Source organism: Castor canadensis, chromosome 1 (assembly GCF_047511655.1).
Source record: "Castor canadensis chromosome 1, mCasCan1.hap1v2, whole genome shotgun sequence".
Classification (NCBI taxonomy): Eukaryota; Metazoa; Chordata; class Mammalia; order Rodentia; family Castoridae; genus Castor; species Castor canadensis.
In genome coordinates, this window is record NC_133386.1 from 191233014 (window position 1) to 191253638 (window position 20625).

General features: G+C 37.9%; 2 protein-coding genes across 2 annotated transcripts; both read left to right on the top strand.

The window, feature by feature from the left end:
• Positions 1-6405: 6405 nt before the first annotated feature.
• On the top strand, positions 6406-7350 carry LOC141421707 (olfactory receptor 5I1-like). The gene has a single exon (XM_074068972.1). It carries the CDS (start codon positions 6406-6408, stop codon positions 7348-7350), a length of 945 nt encoding a protein of 314 aa, XP_073925073.1.
• A 10911-nt stretch (positions 7351-18261) lies between these two features.
• Positions 18262-19194, top strand: LOC141421709 (olfactory receptor 5W2-like). The gene has a single exon (XM_074068979.1). The coding sequence runs from the start codon at positions 18262-18264 to the stop codon at positions 19192-19194; it is 933 nt and encodes a 310-aa protein (XP_073925080.1).
• Positions 19195-20625: the final 1431 nt, after the last annotated feature.

Here is a 20625-nt window from a genome sequence, read left to right on the forward strand (position 1 = left end):
AGATGGGAGTAGTTTCATCTCAGATGGGGTGCATAAGGCAGGTGCAGCAGTGGTGGACCAAGGTGGGAACATAATTTGGAGTGCCCCGCTGCCTCTGGGGACCTCAGCCCAGAAAGCCGAACTGATCACGCTGGCAGAGGCACTCAAGCGGGCTGAGGGAAAACGAGTGACTGTTTATACCGACAACCGGTATGCTTTCGGCACCGTCCATGTACATGGCGCCATCTACTGGGAAAGAGGTTTCATTACAGCAGAAGGAAAGGAGTTACATAATCTCCTGGAGATCCAGAGACTACTGACTGCGGTGCAGAAGCCCCAAGCTGTGGCGGTAGTACATGTTCCTGGTCACCAATCTGCCCAGACTCCAGAAGCTACGGGGAACCGGCGTGTGGACATAATGGCCCGAAATGCTGCTTTGGCCTCCACGACCCTAGCGCTGACCTTACCCGTGCCCGAGCTTCCACGCTTGCCACCGCAACCCGAGTACACCCTGGAAGACAAACAATGGATCCAAGATCACCGGTGCCCAGAGCCCAATCAGCAAGGCTGGTATCGTGATATCGAAGGGTGGCTGATCCTTCCTGAAAAGTTAGGACTGTTTCTCTTCTCCAATTTACATCAAGCCAACCATTTAGGCAAGAAGAAACTACTCGCCCTCCTCAAGTCGGCCCGCCTCTGGTTCCCGCATGAAACAGCCCAGATTCAAAAGATTGTGGACCAATGTGTTGGGTGCCAGGCTATGAAACCCAGCAAAAGGGCACTCCTACATACATGTACACGGGTACTGGGGAGGGTGCCAGGACGGAGCTGGGAAGTGGATTTCACTGAGGTGAAGCTGGGAAGGTATGGGTATAGGTAGTTGTTGGTTCTGATAGACACCTTCTCAGGCTGGGTGGAGGCTTTTCCTACAAAATGAGAGAACTGCTCAGGTTGTAGCTAAGGTTTTGCTGGAGGAAATCATACCCAGATATGGCATCCCCTAAACTCTAGGCTCTGATAACGGTCCAGCTTTCATCAGTAATGTCCTACAAGGGCTGGCCCGGGCAGTGGGGACTAATTGGAAGCTGCATTGTGAATATAATCCCCAGAGCTCAGGGCAGGTAGAAAGAATGAATCAGACCATAAAGGAGACCTTATCTAAATTAGCCATCGAGACTGAAGGAGACTGGGTGGCCCTCCTACCCTATGCCATCTTCTGGGTTCGAAATTCACCATATGTACATGGATTGACACCTTTTGAAATTCTATACGGAGCTCCGCCCCCCATTATTGTCCGAACTCTACTGGACCAAGACCCCAGTACAGCCCCAAATTACTTGGCCAGCTTAAAAGCCCTACAGGAGGTCCAACGTGAAATCTGGCCCATAGTGTATGCCTTGTATGAGACAAAGGACACATCGAACCCGGAACATGGCATTGTCTCAGGGGATTGGGTATGGGTAAAGAGGCACAGAGCCCACACTCTGGAAGAAAGATGGAAAGGCCCTTACCTGGTCATTTTGGTTACCCCCACTGCTCTTAAGGTTGACGGCATTGGGCCTTGGGTCCATCACTCCCACGTGCGTCAAGCCAATCATCAGGAACAGAAAAAGGCTAGAGAGTGGACCGCACGGTGGCACCCAGATAACCCATTGAAGCTGAAGCTTTTGTGACCCCGGGAACATGCAGAGTCTTCAGGAGCAGCCACGTATGGGTTGGCTGGTCGCTCTGATCTTGCTCAATGCCCAGAGCAGGAGCCTCGCAGAAACCAGCCCTATAAGCAAACCTGGATACTCACCGATGGGGAGACTCATACCACCCTTAACGAGACTACTCGCACTGTACTTGGTGGCCGGAGCTTCAATTCTGCTTCAGAGACATCAATCGTGCCTACAAGTCTACTGCCCCGGAGTCAGCCCGACGTTATGGTTTTTATGATTGCCCTGGCCACAAAAAGAGCAAGGACTGTGGGGGGATACAATACTCCTTCTGTAAGTCATGGGCATGTGTCACATCCAACGATGGTGAATGGAAGTGGGGGATATCAAAACCAGACCTAGTCAAATTTGCCTTTGTAAACGGGGTATCCTGGGGGTGCAGAATTCCGTCACCCACCCATAAATGCCAGCCCACAGATACAGATAGAATCAAGGTCACCTTCACTGACAGTGGCAAAGAGGACACCCCCAGGTGGATACAGGGCAAGGTGTGTTCACTTGTGTTTTATAAATATGGTGGACATTCTGGCTCGACCATAGTAATCAGATTAAAAGTTGAGCCCATGGGGCCACCGTCCAAAATGGTAGGCCCCAACAAAGTACTTAAGCCGCCCTATGTAGAGCCACCTCTCCAACCTCGCACAACCCCAGTCCCTACCCAGCCTCACACAAAGGCTAGTATTAAAACTCCAGGGCCATTAGGCACCGGCCCTCCCTTGGTGAAGCCCAGTCTCATGACCGGGTCCACAGACCCCCTCTGGAATCTGGTAAATGCTGCATTCCTGATATTGAACCACACCAACCCTAATATGACTACCTCCTGCTGGCTGTGCTATGATGTGAGGCCCCCATTCTATGAGGCAATAGGGCTAAATGTCACCTACGATATCTCAACTAGTGAAAACCCCACCCAATGTTCCTGGGGAGACCGTAAGAGAGGTCTGGCCATACAACAAGTGAGCAGCCAAGGAACCTGCTTAGGGAAGGTGCCAGTGGGAAAACAGGACCTATGTGCTGTTGTAAAAGACAACCCCACCTGGGGCGATGGTATTAAGTGGGTAATTCCAAAAGGCAATGGATGGTGGATATGCTCACAGTCTGGGCTCACCCAGATTAGTTGCCTATCAACTAATCACCCAGATTAGTTGCCTATCAACTAATGTGTTTAATGGCTCTAAAGAATTCTGTGTCCTAGTGGCTGTGCTGCCCCACATCATCTATCATTCTGAGGAGAGCCTATATTCATACTGGAATACAGGAACAGGTGAGAGAAAGAAGAGAGAGCCTATTTCTGCATTAACCATTGCTACCCTACTTAGCCTAGGGGTGGCTGGGGCAGGAACCGGCATAGCCTCCCTGGCTACTCAACATAAAGGGATGTCCTCACTGCGCGTGGCCATAGACAAGGATATAGAGAGGATAGAAGCCTCCATTAGTCACCTAGAAAAATCCCTTACCTCTCTATCTGAGGTAGTGCTTCAAAACCACAGGGCCTAGACTTATTGTTCTTTCAGCCGGGGGGGGGGGGGGGGGGGGGGGGGGGATATGTGCTGCCTTAGGGGAGGAATGTTGTTTTTATGCTGACCATTCAGGGATAGTTAGGGATTCTATGGCTAAAGTGAGGGAAGGACTGGCAAAAAGGAAACGAGAAAGGGAAGCCCAAGAAAATTGGTTCGAAGCTTGGTTCAATAGGTCCCCCTGGTTCACTACCTTGGTCTCTACCCTGGTGGGCCCTCTGGTCATACTACTGCTTATCTTAACCTTTGGTCCTTGTATTCTGAATAAGCTAGTGACCTTCGTGAAAGATCAAGTTAGTACAGTCCAACTAATGGTCCTGAGGCAGCAACACGAACAATTACCTAGCCCTGAGGATGTTTACACTAGTCGCCCAGATGAGCATGATTCCTCATTATGAACAACTAAAGGGGGGAATGTTAGGGTACAAACGTTAGGGTACCTTTGAGGCTTGCAGCTCACTCAGCCTGAAACCCGCCATGGCTAACATGACCCAAGCCACCACTAACTGGAACAAAGGGAGGTGGGACGGTTTCTGGGAACAGGGACTGTTTCTGGTTAATCTTGCTAAAACGGTATGTGAGTCAATGAGTTGAGACACCTGGTGTTTACCAAATTCCTGATAAATAATCTTCAAGTAATCTGGCCCCACCACCAGGATGTGGGAGATATCAGAAATATGTGACCCCAGGGACCATAAAAATTACTGTGTAACCGTGACTAATGTCTAAAAAAAAATATAAAAGCAGCCTGAATTTTGTATTCGGGGTCCGTGTTGAAACCCACTGCGTCAGGCGGATACCCGGACCCCAGCTGGCTGGAAATAAACCTCACTTTGTGGCTTACATTATCGTGAGTGTCTTTTTGTTCCTCTGAGGGGTGGTCAACTCTGGACCCCAACACTTACATGTTTGGTAAAAATTTAATGCATCACAGAGCTTTAATCAGATTTTTGTTTTATCCCTTTTTACAATAAGAATCCAAGATTCATTGTTTTCTCCTACTTCTACTTTTCTGCCTCTTTTTATCATTTTTCTTCTTAGACTATCACAATTTGACATTCCCAAGAATGAATGTCCTTTTTTTTTTCAGGAATCTTACCAGCCTTTCTTTTCCCCTTTAGCAAATTTAAGGAACTCAGTCTGTGTCCTTGTTCTCACCTTTAATGTAATGACAATTCTACGCTCACTTTTAATGTTATCACTGACTTAGGGCACCATCTGAATTTGAGTATCGGCTGCCAACTAACTGAATGGCTTTCTAATACTAATCAAAACATCCATTTTCTCATGTAAAATATTGAGTTAATGATATGAATATGGATAACAGAAAGCTAATGTCTCTAGAAGTTTATCAGTCAGGGTCTTATATCTTAATACTGTTTCTGTGACATTCTAAATCTAAAGTTCTCCACTTCATAACTTTTTCATGTATAATAAAATGATGATAGTGACAGTAAGTTCATCATAATTTAGTTATCTGTTTTGTTAACAACTAAAGTAGTTGCAAAGTGTTTATAACGTTACATTACAAAAATAAGTACTGTGTAACTGGTGGCTATTGCTAATAAAACCTTGATCAATGGCTTTAGTCATAAGGTATGGATAAGTGAAAAGTTTGTCAATAGAAATGAATGTTTTCTCTTTTTTATTATAGGTCATTCTCTCCAAAGGATGACACATGAAATAGAGATTTGTAATCAAGTAGACAGATACATGAGCTAATAGTGTAACTGACCTAATCCAATATGGAAACACTGTGAGATAGTTCTTATCATTATTGTAGCATAGATTAAGGTTTATATTGTTATAGAAAATTGTATCACACACATGTAGCCAAGACAGACAATAACTGAATTCATACTAACTGTAACACAATGTTTTTGGTTTTTGAAATGAATATCTTGATTAGTTTTGAAAACAGGCAAAAATAGGAATAAGTGTACTGAAGTATTGCTGCATCCCTTTCCCCCTCAGCACTTGGAGCTGAGCCTCCTGCACATCAGCTTTGTGGTTATTAATGTGGCCATATCACAGACAGGATTTAATGATAGAGTGGTCCTGATCATTGTTACTGTTGTAATGTTTGTTCCATAAATGAAAGTGTGGTCCATAAACAGTTTTTTTTTTCTTTGTGACCTTTCTTTGCAACACTAATATAGGAACTAAATGCTTTTCTTATTTACTTCTTTTTATGTAACTCCAAATCCATTTTCAAGATCAAGTTTAAATTCCTTTTACCTCAAAATCAATTTATTTGAAATTCTTCAAGTACTTCATGTTTTGTTCTTAGAAATATTCTGAGACCTCATATTTAGTGATTGACCTCTCAGTCTCCACAAATTGCATTATATTAGAATAAAAATAAATGTCAGCTATTTTTATTTGCCTTTAATATTTATTAAGTGAGGATGCCATATAATCTAGTTTAATTATAAATTATAACTAAATGCTGTGCATTCTTTACTCAATCAGTGAACTCATGGTCCCCAAGTATTACTTAGAAACATTGATACATAGCAAACATACAAAACAAATAACAATTTTTCATCATTATTTAGTATATGGATGGTATTTATGGAATTACCTTAAGTTCTTACCTGTTGAAAACATACTCAGAACTTATATTTGCTGAAATATTTTTTCATTTAACTAATATCTCCTCTGTTTTATACCTAAAATATAATAATCTAGCATATGTTTTTGTACACCACTCTGTTCATACTGCTGAGAGACACATCACACTAGTATCTACTAAATCCTTGATAGTAAAAGCAGATTGTTCTAAAATTACCATTGTGATATTCTATACATCTATTTTAAATAAAAAATGTGTTTTGTTTCCTTTATAAGATCATCAGTCCATTCATGAAGTTATTACTTTCTTTAACCTTCTCAGCCAGTTATTGTGTTATACTTGTGATACAATAACATATGCAACCATCTAATGGCAGAAAGAGGTAACAAAATATATAAAATTAAACCTGCAACTCTGAAATTTGACAGCAACTGAATTCTAAAATATGACTCTCAAGGATATATTTCAAAACATATGAGGATAATGTGTTTTCTTGATTCCTTGCTTATTCATTTACTTTTTTAAAACAATGTCATAAACTTATATCTATTTACTTTTCTGTTTTCAACCATATAACATTTTAGGATGTTAGAATTCTCAGAAAAGTCTATGTACGATGGAATTTACAGATGGAAACCATACCTTGATCTCTGAATTTATCCTATTAGGTTTTCCAACACGCCCTGAGCTACAAATTGTCTTCTTCCTCATATTTCTGCTGTTGTATGGTATGATTTTAATGGGGAACATTGGACTGATACTATTGATTAAGATTGATGCACACCTTCAAACCACCATGTATTTCTTCCTCAGCAACCTATCCTTCATAGACCTTTGTTATTTCTCAGTCATTGTTCCCAAAATGTTGGCCAACTTTCTCTCAGAGAACAAATCTATTTCCTATTATGGATGTGCCCTACAGTTTTATTTCTTCTGTACTTTTGCAGACACTGAGTGCTTTGTCTTGGTTGTCATGGAATATGATCACTATGTTGACATCTGTAACCCTTTACTGTACACAGTGACGATGTCTCAGGGCCTCTGTATATGGCTGATTGTTTTGTCATACATTGGAGGCAACATGAGTTCCCTGGTTCACACATCTTTTGCCTTTATTCTGAAATACTGTGACAGAAATGTCATTAATCACTTTTTCTGTGACCTCCCTCCCCTGCTTAAGCTGTCCTGCTCAGACACAACAGTTAATGAGTGGCTCCTCTCCACATATGGCAGCTCAGTTGAAATCATCTGTTTCATCATCATCATTATGTCCTACTTTTTCATTCTCCTCTCAGTCTTAAGGATCTGCTCTACTAGTGGGAGGAAGAAAACCTTCTCCACATGTGCCTCTCACTTGACTTCTGTGGCCATCTACCAGGGAACTCTGCTCTTCATTTACTCAAGGCCCAGCTCCCTGTATTCTCCCAACACTGACAAAATTATCTCAGTGTTCTACACCATTATCATTCCAGTGCTGAATCCATTGATTTACAGTCTAAGAAACAAAGATGTAAAAGATGCAGCTTGGAAAGCCATAAGATCTAAGGTAGATTCTTCCTGAGAAGTAAAATTTTAAAATTCATTTAGTTCTGTTTACAAACTCTCATTGGGAACTTGCAATAACTTCACCAGAAAACACATAACTACTCAAACTAGAGAATTTATTTAAAAACATTTTCTTTAAAGGCAGCCAAGCACTTTTCTTAATCCCAAGATATATGTAAATATTAAACTTTTCAAGTGGCAATTAAAGACTATCTGCTTTTGGATAGCTCTTTGTTTTCCATTAGGGGGATATATGCCAAGATGGATTGTGTCATTTTATTCTGAGATATAGTAAAGATCCCAGAAAAATGTGTTTAAGTGTTCATATGTGTGTAAACTATCTCACATAGAAGTGACATTCTAGATAGAGGAAGAAAGCAGATTGTTTTGGTTTAAACGCTAAATTTGTACATAGAAAATGAGTTAGACCTTGAAGAAGTTAATTTTTTGCTTCGGTTAACTCATTCCTAAAATGGTGGAGAATATTTTACCTATATTATTAAAGTGTTAATAGAGTTAATATGGTTAAGTGCTGTGAATAGTCCCTGCACAATTTATACAGACAGATGCTTGTCATTATATATATTTATATAATTTTAGGCATTATTTTAAAGACAAGTTATATAACAAGATTGTGACAAGAAAGTCAGGAAAGTGATAATTTTTAAAAAATCAAATAATCTTTAAAGTTTAAATAATCTTGTATAATTCATCTACCTTCAAATATTTGATAACTTTTTTCAAAGTATTGCTGAAAGTGTGGAACATTCTTCCCTAGCATGTCAGGAACAGAATAATCTACTAATCTATCACAAGGTCCTACCCTCGACCTCCTGGGCCTCCAGGTTAACCCTGGGCTGTTACATTAGAAGACTGAAACTGGCAGATGTATACTTCTGCAAAGTGTGTTTTAGAAAAAGTCTTGCTTTAGATAATTATTCTTCTTTGATAATAAATATTTATAAGCTTTGTGCTAGAGAACCAGTGTAAAATTAGATTGAATACATTTGTTGTTAAAACCTGCAAGATACAGCCAAAACCACTTTTGTGCAAGTTTTAAATTCCCCTAAGATTTTTCTGGAGATTTGTGACCAACAATGATTCTGTTCAGAATTTTTGGTTCTTCATTTGGTAGGAAGAGAACACACTCCCTCAGAGCTACACAAGCAAACCAATCCCTCTCATATTTTGTTTCAGATTTTCTCAACCCAGATTATAGAAAATCGCACAGAGGTTAGATGCAGTATATTTAAATATAGCTTTTCATGCCACTTAACTCTTTATCATATGCAAGAATCTATTAGTAATGAAATCTACATTAGGTAGCATCAAGCTTCATATGACATACATTTTTGCTACACTACTCCATTTGGTACTTAAAAATGGCGTCACCAAATATTACATGATGTATGAGAAAATAGAACCATTTCCAAGTAAGAGAATGGTTTAGATTGTGTCATTTGTTTTTAAGGTCCACAGGTGATTTCAATGTAAAATTAAGAGTACTTTAGATCAATGATCTATGAAATCTTTACTCAGCCCTGCTTACTTAATGCTCAGAAGACTGTTATAAGCTTCTGTGCTTCCCAATGGCTTGCACTCCTCACTGCACAGGGATCACTCCGTGTTTCATCACCAGAGGCTGCAGGTGCTTGTAAAGTTCCCATGGCTATAAGGCAGCTATTAACACTGAATTTGTGTTTTGGGTCTAGGATAAGCAGTATCTTATGAAACCACTCATTTTCCCCTAATTTCACTAAGTCCTTCTCCCATGGTCTTTGCTGAAGTCTGAGTGGCTTTTGTGCTACTATTGAAAGGGACTTAATTCCAACCTCAGCAACAGAAGCAGAATCTGCAAATATTCTGGGGATATAGGACTTATGTTGAAAACTCATCCAATTACCTTTTTTAAAACTAATTTTAACTTAGAAGATTTGGTAAATGTAGCTCCCAGCCATGAGCAGGTTAAAAAAGCAGTATCTAGAAGAATAAACATTTTCCAATTTACCATTTATACCCATCTATTTTAACCATATTTAACTTTCAAATAAGCACATTAACCAACATTTTGTTACTTTGAAACAATGCATATTTACAACTGGAAAATAAAAGGGCACACCTTTGTTAGAAAGTAGGAAAATGGAGAAGGAGAAAATACCAAATAATATATTTGTTAATGAATATATTTATACATATAAAAGAAAGAAATATACTAATACCTATTGCAACCTTAGTTCCAGTTACTGGCCACATGATTTACAGCTCTAAAATATAACTTCCTTTTTCATTACCTAATTCATATCTCTTTCATTGCAGCCAGCATCCTGGCTAATAAAATTTCTGACTTAGGCATTTATACTTTAATTGTTAAACTATACACATCATTAGTCTTTTTTTCTGGTTTTGGTTGTTATAGTTTTTTATTAAGTTTTTAACAGTAGATGTTAGAGTCGAATAAGGCATTTCAAAGATATTTTCATTCCAGAGACTCCTCATACTTCCCACATTGATTAACAGCAGCAACATAACTCAGGAGCAATCAGCACAAAGATTAGAGCAAAGCCTTTTTGCCCGTTCACACAGTAGCATGAGCATTTCAAAGTGACCAGGTAGCAAGTCTTGCATCTAGTTTAATGGAATCAACATTGAGTATCTCCTGCAAGGAATAACTTTTTTTTTTCTTAGAAACAACTGCATTGGATTCCAAAGTTATGGGGATGGGAAGTGAAAATTTGTGAGCTTGTCATTATATGTAACAGTGTGAGGAGCATCCTCCTTTTTTGCTATTTGTTTTCAGACTCAAGCTCAGTGAATTAATGAAATTTTATAAGCAAGCTTGCATAAGAGATACCAGTCTTCATCTCCTTAGGAAAAACAACAAATAGTCAATTATTCAGGAATGATAGCAGTCTTATGAGGACTCGAGGAACCATTTATAAACATGCAGCAACAGAGTGAAAACATGGAGCATAACTTCATAGAAAGAACACTGGGAGAACAGCAACTTTGAGATATTTGTAGATGGTTAGAAAGAAGGAATGGTGGGAGTTAACTCTGTCAGCCATAGGGCACCTTTTATGTCTCCAGCAACCTGTTCTAAGGAGAACAACAGTATCTTTTGCCACCGAGGAAGCCAACAGCTACATTTGCTGTGGATCCAATGAAATGGGAGATTCCACTGCATCAGCATCATCATCAGCAATGGAGTGCTTTTGTGCTGTTTCAGGAATAGTCATTGTCCTTTTAAAATAAGTGTGTGTCTCTGACTAGAGAGCTACAGACTGTTCACAAATGCCTTCCTTCCAGACCCCAGCTCTACAGTGCATTGCATGCAACACTGGCATTGACATCAGAACCACCATGATAGAGAGCAGTTTGTATTCTGGGCCTATAACCACAATTTATGTGTATGCCCATACTCTCACCACAACTTGTTGCCAATAGCAAATTAGCTTATGCCCAGGACTATTTTAATTTCCACCCTCTGGACCTTGGCTTTTCAGTTGCATTGCACTTACCTATCACTCAGACACTGAACCTATCACCAGAGCAAACTGATATATCACAGAACTATGGCCACATTCTCTCTCTGCCCATGTCTATGCTTAGATATCAGTTGCTGTGGTATGAAAGTGTCCCTCTGAAATGCATGTTCAAACCTAATCCTGTTGCTGTGATGTTAAGAAGTGAAGCCCTCTTAGGAAGTGATTAAATTATGAGAATTTTGCCCTCATGAATACACGATACCCTTAAAATACAGATAGAAGAGCTGTGAGGTCTTTGAACTTTTGAGAACCTGTTCGATCATTTGTGGATACTGAAAAGGATCCACCTATAAGAAACACGACTTTGCCACTGAAACACTTGTGCTTAGATCTTGGAATATCCAGCCTCAAAGATTGTGAAAATAAATTAGTATATTTTTAAAAATTACCCATCAAAGATATTTTGTTATAGTAGCAAAGATGGACTCAGAGAACAGTTCTGCTACATAACAACCTATCTTAGGTAAGGGTACTATCTCTGCATATATTCAGGCTCCAGTCACTGGCTTCCCAGATTTTTAATAGGCACTCACAAGTTGGATAGACACCATTACAGTGAAGTCACAAGTGATATTGTACCTGGGCATGGATTCACTGCCCTAAACCTAAGTCCTGTACTTTTGTTCATGCCCCAGAAATCAGCTTTCTTGCCACTCCAAGTGTACTGCACAGCCAACAGTAGCACTAACATCACCATGAGCATTCCCCCAGTGCGTACTCAGTGCAGTCTTTGTCAACAGTGGCTTCAGCTGGTAGATCTTCACAGAGTTTATATCACTATTCTTTCAGTGGAAGTAGAACCACTGCCACCCACTCAGATAGGATGCTGGCACCTTTCCATGGCAATCTTTCCACCCTGACACTAGGTGCAGAAAAATGTCACAGATATAAATCCAAAACAATAAAAATACATATATAAATACATACACAGAAAAAATATATTCCCATTAAGGAACAGAATAAACTTCCATAACTGACCCCCCCAAAAAAGACCTATGAATGGCTTGGAAAGAATTAGATAATTGTTTTAAAGAATATTTCAGTGAATTATTTAAGGAATTATTTCAGTGAATATCAAAAGAACATAGATAGGTAATTCAACAAAATCAGGATGACACTCATTGAAGAAACTAAGAACTTAAATACGTAGATTGAAATTTAAAAAAAATAGAACCGAGTTTTGAAGCTGAGTATTAAATGAGTAGAATTTAAGATGCAGCAGAGAGTAAAAACAGAAGAATTGATTAATGAGAAGAAAGGATCTGTGTGCCTAAGGAAGATTATTTGAAAATGTAGAATGAAAGGAGATAAAAGAAGAAGAAAATGGGATTAAATGAAGAAAAGATGTGAGATGTAAGATTTTTAACACCATCAAAAAAGATAACACAGCAGAATAAAATAAGGAGTAGGGAGAAAGTGCAGGAAAACTTATTTATAGAAATGATGGCTAAAAAGTTTTTAAAAATCTAGGGAAAATATAAATATGAAAGTGCAGGAAGTTCAAATATCTCTGGCAAGGTTCAGTCCCCAAAAGACTGTACCTAGAGATACTGTAACTAGTGCTGAAGGAGTGATAGCAACACTTCAACATAGTCACATTACTTTTCCTTCTCACAAGGACTTAGAAAATAAACATCTATTCTCAGACCAATTTCTGATGAGAGAAAAAGATGAACTGAGGGACTCCTACTTACAGGGAATCTGAGAAAACATCCACATCAGATGCATAGGAAAGATGAGGAACATTCTGGCATGGAAGCTATTGTGCATGAGCACTGTATCATAAAACTTTTGAAAAGAAATCTTCAACACTCAGGTTCTCTTTCCATCAGGAAAGGTTTAGAACTCACAATATACCACCCAAACTCCACAGTTCTCCTTGGTTTGGCTATTAATTCATTAACTCTGTCCACAGAGGGGATTCAGTATATAAAGATTTCCTTAGACAATGGGGAAAAAGCAACAGTTTTGTAGGTGTGAATTAGGTCCTCTGAGTTCATTCCACAGGAGGAATGCAGAGAGTGCTGAAATGTAGGTCCTGACTTTCCATGGAAGGGGCACACTGTTGCAGTGGTCTTGGCAGGTAGCTTCTAACTAAGTGATATCAGACCACAAAAGAGGAAGCCTGAAAAGTAGAGCAGCTCTTCCTAAATATTTTTCTCAGCTCATCCCAGTGATAACAACAAATTATTAATTATTCCTGGGAGGAGATTGTTCCAACATGAAGTTACAGCTTCTACCTACAGTAGTGTATCCCAAATTTCCTACCTCTGTGAATAGAGAAATTGACAAATAATTTGTCTCTTTAGACTTACAGAAAAAAAAGAACCAGATTTATATAGTCATGCAAACACTTCCAGTGCCTTCATAATCCAGGAGCAGTACTAAAACGGGGCTTTAAAGATACAACTTCCCAGGTTTCCTCAAAAGGGCTTGTGCTGCTCATTAACTGTTGCAACTTTTAAAGCTGAATTTCAGAGAACTCCATCCTTAGCCTTGTATCTCTTGGAGCAGAGGTGAGTAGGTACATGTGAGTCTCCTTGGATCACAGGACAGCTGGTTCTTTAAAATGGCACACAAACACTTCCAGGTGATAAACATTTGAACAAATGCAGAAAAATGATAAGAATCTGCAACTCCAATTGTCTCTCTGGCAGTGTCTTATAGCACACACCTGTGAGCCAATGGAGCAAGCACACACTTAGGTAGAGCACCAAAGGTTAACACTGCGTGAGCTTTGCATATAGCTTGCCCCAGTGATAAATCCAAATCTACTCATTATTTCAGGAAGAAATTTGATCATGCACTGAGTGCCACAATTTTAGCAGCTCCTAGGCAACTTACTCTCTCATTAATTACCTAGTTCAAGAGTCAATTGGGCCTTGCATTTCTGAATGTCTCTAGACAACCAAACATCAGTGGTTGACATAAAACAAGACCTGTTCCAGAAGCTATCTCTCCAGGATCAGAGAGTTCAGTGTGAACTTGAGCAGTAGTGTTGGGCACAAATCATATTATTGCATACTAGGAAGTAAACACTCATGCTTATCTACCCCCACAAAGACAGAAGGAACTGGAACATGCAAAGGATACTCCAAACTTCTTGCTACATCCATATATTCTGGCTCCTACCTTGCCAGTCTTGAGGTGCCCACAGAATGATTCAAATTCTAAGCACCTAGTGATACCTAAACCAGAGACAGCAGTCTGGACAAACACACAGATTTTAGAATTACCTTAAAATCTCTGGCCAGACAGACTGGTGAGACCCTTCTCCAGCATGAGACCAATTCAACAAGACTGATAGAGTTTTCTTATCTAATGCAGAGAACCAAGACAAGAAACCAACACAAATTTTAAAAAAGGGAAATTTATTCCAACTTTAAAAACCTTTTTTATTATTCATTTTTTCACATATGCATACATTATTTGGGTCATTTCTGCTTCCTGCCCCTGCCCCCACCCTGTTCCCCAACCCCCCTCCCTTCCAGGCAGAACCTGTTCTGCTCTTTTCTCCATTTCCATTGAAGAGTAGAAATAAGCAATAATAAGAAAGACATAGCATTTTTGCTAGTTGAGATAAGGACAGCTATAGAGAGAGATTCCCAGCATTGCTTTCATGTACAAATGTGTTACAACCCACATTGATTCATCTCTAACTGATCTGTACACTGGATACTGATCCCCTTCTTGTATTGACCTCTGTTGTTTTAAGGTTTCTGTATTAATTCCTCTGGAGTGGAGACATAAAATGCTTTCATGGTTTGGGTTTTCTATCTAACCCTATTCCTCCCAATATGTTCTCCCTTTGTGATGTAACCCAAGTCCTACAACATTGTTGTATTTGCCCTAGATCTAAAGACCACATACGAGGGAGAACATGTGACTTTTGGTCTTCTGAGTCTGGCTAACCTCGCTCAGAATGATGTTCTCCAGTTCCATCCATTTACTTGCAAATGATAAGATTTCATTTTTCTTCATGGCTGAGTAAAATTCCATTGTGTATAAATACATTTTCTTGATCCAGTTGTCAGTAGTGGGGCATCTTGATTGTGTCCATAACTTGGCTGTTGTGAATAGTGCTGCAGTAAACATGGGTGTGCAGGTGCTTTTGGAGTAACCTGTGTCACATTCTTTGGGTATATCTCCAGGAGTGGGATTCCTGGATCATGTGGCAAATCTATGTTTAGATTTTTAAGAAGCCTCCAAATATTTTTCCAGAATGGTTGCACCAGCTTGCATTCTTCCCAGTGGTGTATGAGGGTTCCTTTTTCCCCACATCCTCTCCAACACATGTTGTTGGTAGTGTTTTTGATGGTGGGTATTCTAACAGGGATGAGGTGGAATCTTAGTGTGATTTTGATTTTCATTTCCTTTATGGCTAGAGATGATGAGCATTTTTCATATGTTGTTTGGGCCATTTGAATTTCTTCTTTTGAGAAAGTTCTATTTAGTTTAGTTGTCCATTTCTTAATTGATTCATTGATTTTGGGAAAGTTTTAATGATCTCTAGAAACTGATGAGTGAGATGAATTTATGTGATTTACATGACAGGAAATTAAAATAATGGTAATGAAAATGCTCTGAGGTCAAGAGAACAGTGTAGGAACAAACTGAGAATGTCAACCAAGAGGTAGCAAATAAAAACCAAGCAAATAGATATTCTAGCACTTAAATATAACAATTTTAAATTCAATAGAGGGATTTAATAGAAGAGTAAAACAGTAAGTCAAATTGAAGATAGGTTACTAGAAATTATATAATCTGAAGAGCAAAATTGGGGAAAGAAGAGGATAAAGATAATGTAAGGGTCACCACTGAGCATAGCAAAATATACATTTCCCATGAACCAGAAGAGGAAGAAAGAGATAAAAGGACAGGACTGATTTTTAAAAAAGAAGCAAAGCAGAAACCTACAGAAGCCAGAAAAAGAAACAGAAAGATACATTCAGGAAGCACAATGGATACCAAATTTGATGAGATGAAAAGAACAATATTGACACTTCAGAATCAAGTTGCAAAACTTTAACAGATATTTTAATGCAGCAGAGAAAGGTGGATTATTGTGTACAAGGGAATCTTCATAACTTTGTCAGCAAGTTTTTATTAAGAAACCTATTGGGCCAGATAGAATGGAAATTATATGTTCAAAATTCTGAAAGAAAAAATTTAAGAATATCATAGCTATTATGCCTGTATGTAAGAAATGGAGGGGTATTTTAAAGACTTTCTTAGATAATCAGTAAGTAGAGAGAATTTGTCACCAGTAGAGCTGCCTTTCAGCAATGCTAAAGGGCATTCTTCAAACTGATATCAAAGCTCGATAAAGACAATATAGGAAAGGAAAATTAAAGGCCAATATCTCTGATTAGTATTAATGCAAGAGTCCTTAATGAAATATTATCAAGTCACATTCAATAGTGTATAAAGGTTATTTTGTTATTATTTCCATAAAAAATAAGATTACTTCAGTATATACAAATCAATAAATGCAATGCACCAGATAAACAAACTAGAGGTATAAAATATACAGTCATCTCAAGAAATACAGAAAAGTATTTGGCAAAGCTCAATATCTCTTTATGAGAAAAATTCTGAATAAGATAGGTATAGAAGGAATGATTCCCAACACAACAAAGACCATGTATGTAAGAACTCTGAACCCATCATGATAAATGATGAAAAAAATTGGAGACTTTTCCTGTAAGATCAGAAATAAGAATGTTCACTTAGATCATCTCTTTTCACATTGAATTAGAAGTCCTCATGGATATTCAAATAGGAAATGGTGAAAAGAAGTTATCCCTGTTGAAAACATGATTTTGTTGCTGTTATGAAAAATGTTCTGGAATTCGCTAGAAGTAATAGCACAAAACTTAATGAATACAAAAAAGAAGAAATTTATTTTAAAAGTTGAGTATTACAGAATGTTACTTATATCCTAATAAAAATTAAAATAACTCTATCAAATATTGTAATATTTCTAAATGAGTTAAAATAACTTAAAAAGGGAAGAGGAAATAAAAAAATCAAAAGTAGTTAGGATGATTTAGTAGAGGGATTGTTTGAATTTCTTTACATTTCTACCTTGGAGAAGGAAAGTTTCAACTATATTTTCTGGGAGTGTATCTGCATGTATGTGTGTGTGTGTGTGTGTATGTGTGAGTGTGTGTGTGTGTGTGTGTGTTAAAATCCACACTGCTTATCCTGATGAAGACTAATTTGATTTCTATAGTAAACAGAGCTCAACCATTGTTGAAGTTGGAATGGATTCACAGGGGAGAATATGGATCTGAAAATATAATTAAGCAGCCAAAGCCTGAGGGAAATAACTTCAGGACCATAAAAGTCCCAAATGTGACCTGGTAAAATACAATGCTATCTGCCTAGTGTTTAGTTACAGCACACTGCTTAAGTCAGATAGGTTTCTGAATCTCTAGATTTGATATAAGGTAAAACAAAAAAAAATTCAAATTTTAGAAAAAAGTGGAAAGTTATATTTCATATTTGTCAAAAGACAATCTAAATTTACTGAAATGCAAAGGTGTATGTTAAATTTGGATGGTGTTTTTTTTTTTTTTTTAGTACACTGTATTGCTCAGAAGGTCAGCCTTTGGAAACAGACTGCTGTTACAAACAGGCAATGAATATTGGGGTGAAACCATAAAATTTTTGAAAGAAAAAGGCAATAAAAATTATTTTTGTCACCTCAAATACTAAATACACATATCAAGCAAAGTAACTAATTTTTACTATTATTAGTGAGTGTTTATACTCTATATTGATATAACTAAGCCAAAAGTGTTTTATGATTTACTCTATATTGATATAACTAAGCCAAAAGTGTTTTATGATTTGTTATTAATTTCACTCAGAAATTAATTTGGGAAATAATGGGAAATATTTGAATGCAACCATGATTTTCAGGAATATAATAACTGAAGTCATTTCTCTTTACATGTGAATATATTTAAGCACAGGAAACACTCACTCTTATAGTGTATAGCCTGTCACTCCCACATACATGTTTATTCCATATTATTTTGAAGACCGAATGGGATTCAATGCATGCAAATTTGCTCTGTGAAACATAGAAAGTAGGTCCCATGAAGACAAGGGATCTTGTAGAAAGTGGCATGCTTCAAAAGGCAGTTAGATTTAGAACAAGTTTTCTCAACTGCCTACCTCAGATTTTTTTCACTACTTACAAATACACAAAAATGGTTTTCAAAACTAACATATGACTAGTCAATTTTCAAAGAAGAAAAATGAGTAGAAATGAATTATAATCTGTTTTACAAAAACACTGTTGGGGTTCAGATGTGCAAATATGCATCTGTTTACTTTTTCTCTTTTTCTCCAAAGATTAACCAGACTGAAGAATGGACAGGGAAAATTGTTCCTCACTGACTGAATTCATTTTTATAGGAATTACCAATAACCCTGAGAGGAAAGGGCCTCTATTTGCTGTATTCTTACTTGTTTATCTCATTAATCTTATGGGAAACCTTGGAATGATCATTTTAATAAGACTGGACTCACAGCTTCACACACCAATGTACTTTTTCCTCAGCCACCTCTCTTTCTGTGATCTCTGCTATTCCACAGCAATTGGACCCAAGATGCTGATAGACATCTTTGGCAAAAACAAATCAATTCCCTTCTTAGGCTGTGCTCTACAATTCTTCATCTCTTGTACCTTTGCAGATGCTGAGTGTGTACTGCTGGTAGTGATGGCTTTTGATCGGTACAAGGCCATAAGCAACCCCTTGCTCTATACAGTCCACATGTCCAACAGGGTGTGTGCCCTGCTTGTGGCTGGGGTTTACATGGTGGGAATGGGAGATGCTTTGATACATACAACGTTGGCTTTCCACTTATGTTTCTGTGGATCTAATGAGATCAATCATTTCTTCTGTGATTTACCTCCACTGTACCTCCTTTCCTGTTCTGACATACAAGTCAATCAGCTAGTATTATTTACTGTTTATGGGTTCATGGAACTAAGCACCATTTCAGGAGTTCTTGTCTCCTATTTTTATATCATCTTATCTGTCTTAAAGATCCACACTGCTGAGGGGAGGTTCAAAGCTTTCTCCACCTGTGCCTCCCACTTAACTGCAGTTGCAATTTTCCAGGGAACCCTACTCTTCACATACTTTCGGCCAAGTTCTTCCTACTCTCTTGATCAAGATAAAATGACCTCATTGTTTTATACCCTTATGATTCCCATGTTGAATCCCCTGATTTATAGCCTCCGGAACAAGGATGTAAAACAGGCCCTGGAAAAAATTAAAAATAAAAGAAGGTTTTAAGTATTTATATAAATTTCCCATGCTGCATATACATTGTAATTTTGTTTTCCTAAAACAGTATGATGTGTGAGAAATAAAAATTTGTCCCAAGTATTTCATGTTGATGAAATGAATATTCATACTAAAGCCCAATCACAGGAAAATGCTGTATTTCCCTAACCTGCGGTACTCCCTTGTGTAACTAGGATTTACAGATAATACTATTATGATATCACCATATATCATGCCTTCATCCAAAGTCAGCATTATTGTCTACAGTTATTTCTTTTGTGTTGTGTGAGAAAGTCTCCCTCTCCTGCCTGGGAGTGCCTTGAAGTTGTGGTCTTCCTGAAGCAGGTTCTCCAGTAGTTGGAATTATAGGCCTGTGCCAAAGTGCTTGGCTTCCCAGTCATGTCTCTCAAATCTGAATATGATACTATCCCTTTGTGTAAAAGCTTCCTGACAGTCCTAGCTTTGCCAGATTTTACTTTCTTACTTTTTCACTAAAGCTTTGCTTTAATTATATTTTAATTTTCCCCTTTTTGTAATTGTTTTTGTGCACTTAATTGTTTTGTCTTCATGGTGAATCACATGGCTTCTATAGTAATGAAACCTATAGACTAATTGAAGTAACATACATTAACTAACTAAGCAATCAACCAATTCACAATAAGCTTCAAAACTTTTATGAAGTATAAAGGCTGGGGAAAATATATCAAGAACTAAAGATCTAATCCTGTATGTAAGAGAGAGGCTTTCTTACCTGAAGACATTGTACCTCTTTTCTAAAGAAATGCGAATTGAAGAAAGAAATGACTTTTAGGCATAGTGTCAAACAATTTAAGAAGTATTTAGGTCAACAAGTCTATAAATTTTAGATATAAACATGTCCTACATGGCTAAAGAGCATTGTAAAGCACTTTTACTTGGATATCTGTGTGTTGTAATTATTTACTGTCAACCTTTTACCATTTCCTCTTATTACCTTTCTTTCCCATCTTCCCCCTTCTCTGGCTTGGTTGAATGTTCCTTTTTGTATATCACAGACACCTAAAGACATTGTCTCAATATAACCTTGTATATGTATGAAATGCTTATTTCCCATATGAAATAGTGAATGCCCATTGCACAAGGACTGAGTGTTCCATTCCTGTAATCCAAATAATCTGCATTGTGCTTGTGATGAAATGGGTAAATCAAAAAATAAAGATCAAAATATAAATATGAAATATTTTAGTGTTATTGGGTATTGGCAAAATAAAATTAACATGTGAGTATATATATTTTATAACTTTTAATAAGTAACATGAAATAGTTGTAGACACCAAAGTAAAAAATCTACTGCATATGGTAAAGGCATACATAATAATTACAAATAATGTAAAGATTTCATTACTGCTGACACGTCTATTTCATCATTCTCTGTGCTTAAATTCTGATAGCTAAAGCATT